Source organism: Haliotis cracherodii, unplaced genomic scaffold, assembly GCF_022045235.1.
Source record: "Haliotis cracherodii isolate W230 unplaced genomic scaffold, xgHalCrac1.p SCAF_2, whole genome shotgun sequence".
Taxonomy (NCBI): domain Eukaryota; kingdom Metazoa; phylum Mollusca; class Gastropoda; order Lepetellida; family Haliotidae; genus Haliotis; species Haliotis cracherodii.
This window is the reverse complement of record NW_027266275.1, coordinates 79,842,612-79,852,464: the sequence shown is the minus strand read 5'-3', so window position 1 is coordinate 79,852,464 and position 9,853 is coordinate 79,842,612. Positions and strand designations below refer to the sequence as shown.

At 41.6% G+C, this 9,853-nt stretch overlaps 1 protein-coding gene across 1 annotated transcript; it reads right to left on the bottom strand.

The window, feature by feature from the left end:
* Window positions 1–669: 669 nt before the first annotated feature.
* Window positions 670–5,022, bottom strand: LOC139468045 (putative gustatory receptor 28b). The gene is made up of 4 exons (XM_071249736.1): window positions 4,033–5,022; window positions 3,246–3,314; window positions 2,135–2,224; window positions 670–732 (listed from the first exon to the last, which is right to left on the bottom strand). Exons 1-4 carry the CDS (start codon window positions 5,020–5,022, stop codon window positions 670–672), a joined length of 1,212 nt encoding a protein of 403 aa, XP_071105837.1.
* Window positions 5,023–9,853: the final 4,831 nt, after the last annotated feature.

Genomic DNA, 9,853 nt, shown 5'->3' with positions numbered 1-9,853 from the left:
TCCGGGTTAGAATTCAGCAATCCATGCTTATCTCTCCGTGAAGATCCGGGTTAGAACTGGTCTTCAGCAACCCATCCGTGTCGTAAGTGGCGACTAACGGGATCTGATTATCAGGCTCGCTGACTTGGTTGATGAACGTCATCGTATCCCAATTGCTCATGATGTCAATCACTGGTTTGTCTGGTATAGACTCCATTATGTACAGGCCGCCGTCAATAGGTCTTCAGCAACCCATGCTTGCCGTAAGGGCGAATATGCTTGTCGTTAGAGGCGACTAACGGGATCGGGTGGTCAGACTCGCTGACTTGGTTGATACATGTCACCGTATCACAATTGCGTGGATCGATGCTCATGATGTCAATCACTGAATTGTCTGGTCCAGACTCGATTCTTTACAGACCGCCGTCATATAGCTGGAATATTACTGAGTGCGGCGTTAAACAACAAAACAACCAACCAACCATAAAGCTGGAATATTGCTGAAAGCGGCGTTAAAAACAAACAAACAAACAAAGCATTGGTCCCAGGTAAGATCCAGAATGCACACAGTAAGTTCTCCTCATGAATGTAGTGAACGCATCTGGTTGTTACTTGCTGTAACCGACGAAGCCACTGAAGCCGCTGTTGATGCCGTGGACATGGATGGAGGAGGGACAGCGTTGCATCACTTCAGTCGCTCCCCGGCTTGAACTGGATGATGACTACAGTGTATGTGATGATTGTGCCCACAAACTGAAACACAAGAGACTAACACCTTAATGCCAACACTGAGGTATTACTGCCCTGTATTACAATGGTAGGCATTTTCCACTGGGTCTACTAACAAGACATTATGCTCCACTACTGTTCGACATTTTTTTCCGAATGACAGACCTTCTTTCACTGCGAATGAAAACCTTTATCAAACATTTCCATTGTTCACGTCCGTGATCGATAACCCATTCCCTAACCCACCCGCACCTAAACCCAAGCACATCCCCAAGACATGCTGGTATCTTTTACCTTTTTTCTATAAACGTTAGATCACTGTTGATTTATATCACATTTCATTTTCTCTCATACATTTTGAATAAGCAACTGTATAAAGAGAACACATTACACAAACACAAATCGGTTATGACGAACTATAGTGACAAGTAATCAAGAAATTGGTTAAGCGAATATATTCGATTATAAAGAACCATAAACCACAAGTGCCTTTGAAATTCTGTGTTTTCAGAGTTGACCATTTTGTATTAGGTTCACGTAATTTCTTAAAGGGCAAGTAGAGTCAACAAAGCAACTTTGCAGATTTTCATACTCAAGGGCAAATTTAATCGCAAATGCTTGATCAAACTTATATTTGGAAAACGGAAATCGCGTAAAACAGATGATAAATAAATTACAGGCGACTTCGTCCCCAAAACGAATCATTCCGCCACTGAGGGGATTCCCCCTACTGGGGTTAAAACGGGCCCCCAGTGTTCGACGCGCAACGCAATTTCAACGATCATGACGACCAGGACGACGCCAAGTGTGCCTGCTTCTGCCGCATATTTTTAATATACATCATGTCTTTGTTTCTGTCGCTTCATCCATTCGAATAACGTGTCCACAACTTATGTCCCCTTCGTAGCAACACTGAAGATGCCTTGAGTCGTTTAATCAGAGGATTAATCCGTGAGAGACATTTATTGTGTGGAATTGGGCCGAGGACAGCAGGTGTTTTCTTATCGCCACACAGGATGTTAGTAATAAAACGCTAACCGATTGCTAATTGTTATATTAATTATTGACAATATCAAGATCAAAGGTCGTTTCACACATTCAACATTGTATGCAATGTTGTTATTTTTGTAGGATTGACAGAAATAGCAGAAACAGTCTATGTATAACGGCTAATAATCAGCCAATGAAAAGCTTTCAGGCCCCGCCCGCTAATAGGTTTGTTTTGGAAGCCAATTACAGGGCGTGTGGTTTCATCACTTTCACTTGGACACTTAAATACTTCGACGAATATTGTGAAAATCTCTCTCTCGGAAATTGGCTAAATGTATCTGGGAAAATTGATATTCACAACAAAACTGCAATCATTTTTTTCACTTTACTTGCCCTTTATAGAACGGGATGTTCGAAGTACCATTTATCTACGAACCGTTATGATTGTTGGTTTGTCTATGACAAACAGCCCCATCGCCGTGAAGCCGATCGGGTGGCTGGTCAGCTGACTCACAAACATGCAGGCCTGCGGCGAGAGATGAACATGTCCTAGATACCAATTATAGTTAAGCCATACATTGTCTAGGTTTTTCGTAAACTATCACAGAGAGTCAAAGTTTCATCACTGAATAAAATATGTTTATGACACATCTTAACAGTTGTGTCTAGTGTTTATATGGACAGCCGTGTTTCATGGGCATAATGCAATGTCCACAAGTGGGTGGCTGTTATTCCACGCCGCTCTCAGCAATAGTACAGTCATGTTACGGCGGCAAAACAAAACCACTGACTGAGCGCATAATCAAGGATCCACATCGAGGCCTAATAGTGTATAAGACACGCAATCAGCCAAGTCATGATGTCGGCCCACGCAATCAGCCTAGTCATGATATCGGCGCAAGCAATCAGCCAAGTCACAATGTCGGACCACGCAATCAGTCAAGTCATGATGTGGGACCATGCAATCAGCCAAGTCATATACCAAAAGAAGTTTAAGGATCGCACTTGTTGTTACTCTGCCTGGCGCTCGGCATAAAGGGGGATAAAACAAGAACTGGCTGGCTCGGTGTCAATATAATGTGTCTCAATAGGGTATCCATGTTAAACTGCGGCATGGTAACTCGATCAGTGGGCGAGCGCTATTAAACCGGCGTATGTCCGGACTAATACAAGCTGCCACCAACCCACACGCACGCACGCACGCACGCACGCACGCACACACACATGCGTGCGTGTGTGTGCAGGGTGTGGGTTGCAACTTGTATTAGTCCGGACTTACGCCTGTTTAAAAGCCCTCGCCCACTGATCGAGATACCATGCCGCAGTTTAACATGGATACACATTATATCGACACCGAGCCAACCGGTTGTTTCATCCCCTTTTTGACCAGCACCAGGCAGGTCAACAAGAAGTACCATCTTTAAACTTCTTTTGGTATGACGCGGCTGAGGCATTGCACTCCGGGCAGAAGGTGTATCCACTCCACCAAGGATGCGGTTCGTAGAGATTAAGAGCGGATAACCTAAGGTAGCGAAGACGGTATTCACCTGCTGGCTTTGTTCTGAAGTAAATCTGTGCAGGTCAACCCCAAAGATTTGCCACAGGGAGGCATGGGCCTACAAAAGTAATAAAGTTACATTATATTGTACCGCAAAAATATCAACCCTTAAAACTTATTTTTAGTTATTATCTAAATTATTATTGGGATAGTCCTTTCCTCTTACTGTATTGTGAATTCCTAATATTCATGTGATTAAACAACCTTCACAAGCATATCTAACCCGGTCTCTAATTAAGACAGGTGTTACTTTAGCCCTTTTGACTTATATCTCATGGCCAAGTCCAGAAGTATGGCTAACATTAGTGACAAGGGTTGATTTGTCGAACTCAAAGAGAAAACAAGAATACAAAGCTGTTATCCAAGGTGAATATTTTACCACATAGTTTACTTGTCTGTATTTTTCCTGTGTCTCTTCTGATAAAATCAGCCTTGCTCATGTTCAAATATTAGCAAAAAGAGTAAAGAGAGGCTTTGAAATCACCTGTCCTTGACGCCCTTAGCCTTACCTATACATTTAGTGTGTTTATTTAAGTCCAATCAAAACGCATACGTATTGAAATGGACAAGGTCTTAAACTCATGCATATAATTTTTATAACGATTTCGTCCTGCTTATTTCTTAATGATGCTGTTCCTGTGGACCAATGGTGGCCCTTATCGTACTTTGTCCTTTGACCTCATCTTCGATAACAACATTTCACCTCAATACAATACCATTGCCTGTTACATTCTTAAAAAGAAAGGGACACCAAGAAATGATTCATTCCAACTTACATAATGGTTGACGAGCGCCCCACAGACGAAGACCACCAACAGTTGTAGGACGGCCAGGGACACCGACCACCAGACGGCGAAGAACTTAAACATCTCAATACTCTCAAATATCACGAAGTAAAGTGTGAACACGATCAGTGGGATTACCGTTCCAATTGTAATCAGTACATATACTGAAAAGATTGCGTTGGCTTTCTCTAGTAGCAGGCAGACTCTGTGATGTTGCAAACGAAAGATTTCAAGGTCACCACGACAGCAGCCATCTTGGTTCACAACGTTGGACAGTCGGGTGTTGAGGTCGGTAAAGGAGCGGTACAAGATGTAGCTGAGGAGGACGAACAGACTCATCAACAGATACCAGGACGACACGAAATAGAAGTACACAATTGCTAGGAAAATCTTAAGAATGACGAAAGCTCCAAAGCTTGTGCCATCAATAGGGGAGTCCGATACGAACAGATTCGACAGCCCACCAAACGTAAAGGCACATCCGAGCCAGATGAAATAGGAGATGGACAAAGCTAGGCTGACGTTCTTCAGGGATCTATACATGTCGAGTGAGACTTCAGACAAATAGGAGTCTAGATCGTATAGGAAATCTTCCACGAGGTGGCAACGGAAGAAGTTATTCGTGACAAAACACGCCGCTTGGAAGAACCAGACGGTCGAGACGATGACGTTGCAGAGAACTCCATTAAAGACAGTCATGTCTTTGAAGTACAACGTCGCGAAGCCAAAGTTGATCCACAGAATCAGCAGGACCGTTGAACAATAGATTTTACTTACAAAATCCTTTCTGTTGCGTTCACCCCTTTTGGGCTTGTAAAACAGGAATCCCGTGATACGGAGACAAGTTAGCAACACCTTGAGTTTCTGCTTGGCGTTTCCAACGGAATCGGAACACGCTGCTTGGATACTGAATACGGACTTGCATATTTCCGTTGCGTCCGATATGGAAAGATTATTAGATGCCGAAGGATATACTTGCATTATCCGGTGGATATGTGTGTATTCGCAGTGATAGATTTGGTAATAGACCTTTGAATAGGTCAACTGTAACCACAATGCTGTAAGAGGAATGTCAGCACGCCAAATGTGCAAGCGCGGTCTTTGGGAACCATGCAGTTATAACAAAAACGTCAGATTGACTTCACGAACAGTTTCGTTATGCGTCTACCAAGCCGCTTGTCTAAGAGAACCGACATACGCAAGTCACTGAGCTGAATATTTGCTTGGGTCCGTTCCTGTAGCAAATCACAGCACGAGTCTTTCAACAATTATTCTAATTTCTTCTGAACATTGAACACAGTGTTACTGGCAGGACACAAAGTTAAACAGACACAGGCGCCTCTCTGGATTAAAATCTCCCGCGATGGATCAGCCATATCCTTGAGGTTGTTTCTTGCATGCAATGTGTCAACTCTCCTACTTCCTCACAGGAACAAACACTCACCTCTCATTGACAGATCCTCCAGCTGACATGATGACAGAGCTCCCATGTCACATCTGACTGCATGCAGGTGATGAAGCGTCACGGAAGAGCCATTGATTGGTTAGAGTCTTCAGGTACACATTGATTGGCTAGACTCTTCAGGTACACATTGATTGGTTAGACTCTTCAGGTACACATTCAAGAGGAACGTTTCATCGTCAGAGCTGCAGGGGAGCAGCATCTACCGTGAAATCTGGTTTGACTGATAGTTGTATTCGAGCTTCCTCACGCCCACTCGTTGAACACGTGGGAACAACATCGTGTTTAGTACTGTTAACATGAACTTGGGTATGACATATAGTCCTGTCAGTGATTTCTTAAGTCCTATCGTTGACATGAACTGGGCTATGTGTCATTATCTGCAGCCTGTGAGAAGGTGCACCGGATGCCAGTTCCGCAGTTAATTATCTAATCGAGCCAGAGGTAATTACGTGCATGTATTCGCGCTTTCCGGGGCCAAATGAAGGCGACATGTTTTTGAGAATATTGATTTATATGTATAACCTGGTGAAATGTGGGTTTTAGGAAGTTTCATTTTTTTCCGGATGAATTGTTCTATGGAGAACGAAACTTCATAGATATGCTACCGGACGTTTTACACCCAGTGAGATATCCGGGACCACACATGAACTTTTGAAAATGTCTGTCATTCAACATTATTTATGAAATAGTTTACAGAATATGACACTATAAATGTACATTATTTTTGTTATATAAGCAAATTTACATTTTATCCTTCAAAGACTACGGCCACCGCGTTCAGTTGAAATAAAATCAAATCGTATTTGGTACGTATGGTGTATGTAAATATTTCCTTCAAATATTTTATTTTCCTATATTTGTTTCAATAATTTAACTTCAAATCGCACCCCATTTCTCAATGCTTTTGAGATTTTTGTTAAATAGTATTCGGGATTCAGAGTTGAGCAATGAGACTTAGAGTGAGAAATTAGATCGTATTCGTGATTCAAGGGAGGAGTGGGTTGGCACCCTCATTAACGGCACTTTATCATAATTAAACAAGAGCCCAATTATTTGGAATACACTTAATTATTTAGTATCATTCTCCCAGACGTTCCCGGACGCTTCAGTATGTTTGCGGACACTCCCGCACGTTATTTAGTTGGACCGGCATGGATGGATGTCAAGCGTCATAGGGGCCAAGCAAAACAGCGTTATAGCAACATGTGGAATGTTCTGTGATGTTCTTTGTGACACTGACCGCCTCCGTGGTCTAGTGGTAGAGCGTCCGCCCGGAGAGCGGAAGGTCATGGTTCGATCCCCGGCCGCGTCATACCAAAAGACGTTAAGAGATGGTACATGTTTGTACCCTGTCTGGCGCTCGTCATTCAGGGGCCAAAACAAGGCTCGCAGTCAGTATACTGTGTCTGTGTGGTGTATTCATGTTAAACTGCGGCATGGTATCTCAGTGGACAAGCACTATAAATCAGCATCAGTCCGGACTAGTACAAGCAGCCACACACATATAACCGTGCATGCACGCCTCTATATAAGTGCAATAATCTTGGATGTGACGTTAAACCCAATTTCACCTTACCTAACCTTGTCCATAACGGACCATTGGGGGTCATGTAAGGATGTATATTCACATATACGAGTAATGTTTCTTTCTTGGAATCGGTTTATCAGCAAAAGAGGAAAATGACCGATATCAATTTCACAGATTATCAAATCTGATACGCTGATATGAGCAGAAAAAACATTTTGTATATAATAAACATACAAATCTATATTAAGTACTAATGACTGTGTTTGATACTCAGGCTGCCTCCGTGGTACTAGTGGACAGATCTAGTGGACAGATCGTCTGTGGAGAGAGGAAGGTCGGTTCGATCGCCACCCACATCATGGGCGGATACAGAGGGGGAGAGGTGCGCCCACACCCCACCCACACCCCTTTTTATTTCGAAAAAAATCTTTATTTCTGTATAAGTTACCACCAAAGACAATAAGTAGATCTCAATTGTGCCCCCCCCCCCCCCCCCCCCCCCCCCTTTCAAAAAAGCTGTATCCGCCCATGCACATGATACCAAAAGATGTTAAAAGATATAGTTGTTTCCCTGTCTGACGATTTGCATTATGGGGCTAAAACAAGGACTGGTCGGCTCAGAGTCAGTATACTGTGTCTGAGTGGGGTATCCATGTTAATCTGTGGCATGGTATCTCAGTGAGCAAGCACTATTAAACGTGTCCCTGTACAGAGTTGCGTCCCTTAGTCCACTGGGTCTACTGGTCATCCAAAGATTGTGTTTTTTAGGAGACAAACAGTATGCGTTTTCAGATTTGAGGCTTTTATTGAGTATTTCATGACCAGAAATTTCATTTTGAACCAACGTTTATCATTATTTAAAATACAATAGTTATCCATTATTTTCTGAAGCACACTCTCTCTCTACATGAATTCTCACTATTGTGAGAAAGACAGACAGAACCCCCCCAACTAAATCAAGGTTGTTCTTGTCCAATATTGTTCAAACTTATTATCTTATCAATGTGATAAGCATTTCACCAAGCTGAACAGCATGTTTTTCATATTCTGGATTGAATTTTTGTATAGAGTTACAAAAAAATGTATTCATGCACAGTAAATAGTTTGTGAGATTTGCAAGCTTCATTTCCCATTAGAGCACCAGCCAGATTGCGCACGCACACGCACGCACGCACACACACACCATTTGTTTTACAATCCCATGTTCCCCCTAATAGTCTTTGGTCATCTCATGTGTTCAACTGAGTGAGTGAGTGAGTTGAGTTTAACGCCGCTTTTAACAGTATTACAGTTTTAATACGGCTTGTCAGCTTAAAGTTAGAGGAAATTTTAAAACCCCAAGTGATGCAGGACGTCTACCACTTCGGTGAAACCCAGAAGCACGGGTATGGTGCTGACAAACCTAGAAACCTAATTGGGACGAAGGAGGATTCGAACCCACAATCATATGTTTCTGGCGTGCACAAGGGATGCAACTCTGTGAATCATGGTGCCTTAGACGACTGGGTCACCCGGGCCCCGTGTGCTCAAGGGTTTCAACCAAGGTGTCAACATGTACCACACAAGGTGGTCTTACTCTTAGCTGACACTTTCATAACTCAAAGTCCGTGCAGAATGGTACACCGAATTAAAGTTTACAAATAACAAAAGTCTTTGGACATTGATAGAAAATATATTTATGACTTGATAGATGACATGAGTACAAGTCTCAATCCACCAGGTGAGGAAACGGAATCAGTAACAGACAACTTTCGCTTTTATCTTCGAGGTTTCATTTGATCACCGTTCTTCACATGTCCAACCTATTCAGCTGTTAACTGGCAACATGTTGAAATAAACACAAATATCACATAAACAGTACATTCACTTGCAGTTAAACATGCCTTAGAGTGAAAATATCCACTTTCACTGAATCTGTCACACCATAATTTACTATATCTTATGAATTTCTCATCAAAGAAATGTTTCGATTTACAAGAAGAATTCAACATAGTTATCAGGATATGATTATGCAGGTAAGAATTTTAAAGTAACATAATTGCATCAAATGAAAGTTTCTTTAGTTCATTTCAGTTCTTATAATGTGCAGAATACAGTGAATGTACTCTCAAATTATAAATAACAAATATACATGGGATTTTTGTTTTGAAACAAATTTTAATAGGTTTTACTGAGATTTTGGCCTGTAATGTTTCAACAAATGCAAATATCAAAGTGATAACTCCAGAAGAAGATTTGATTATGGGTCTTGTCATATGTTTGATGAAGATACAGAACTAAATTAATCTGGGTGGGCATTGGGAATTTGACCTGCCATTTTATAATAGTTTCCCTGTTAATGATACATCAATCTGAAAGTGGTCATGGTTGTATAAATACAGGGTTGGGATAAAATTGGCAACTACATTAACAGGTAGTTTTTCAGTTACTGAACTGCCAGACCTTTCATAAAGTCAATAAAGTGAAACACAAATGACAAATATAGAATAAATACACAACTTATTAGTATGAAAGCATACAACTCCACAAAATGCATCCAAAATCATTCTAAAAACTCACATTCTGTAAATGAAATGCAGGAATATACAAAGTTCCAGTAAAAACAATGTTCTGCACAGCACTACAGGGCTGTTCTCCAGATTGCACCGTGAGCCGTTCAACAGAAACAGCCAATACAAGGGAGTGAAACATGCAAGGGACAACACCACTAGAAGGCACTTGATGATGTAATAGATTAGGAGAAATATGAAATATTTACACTCAAATATGAAGTTATGTTTATAAGGCCAAATAAAAAAAAAATTCTTTTGACAAAATAA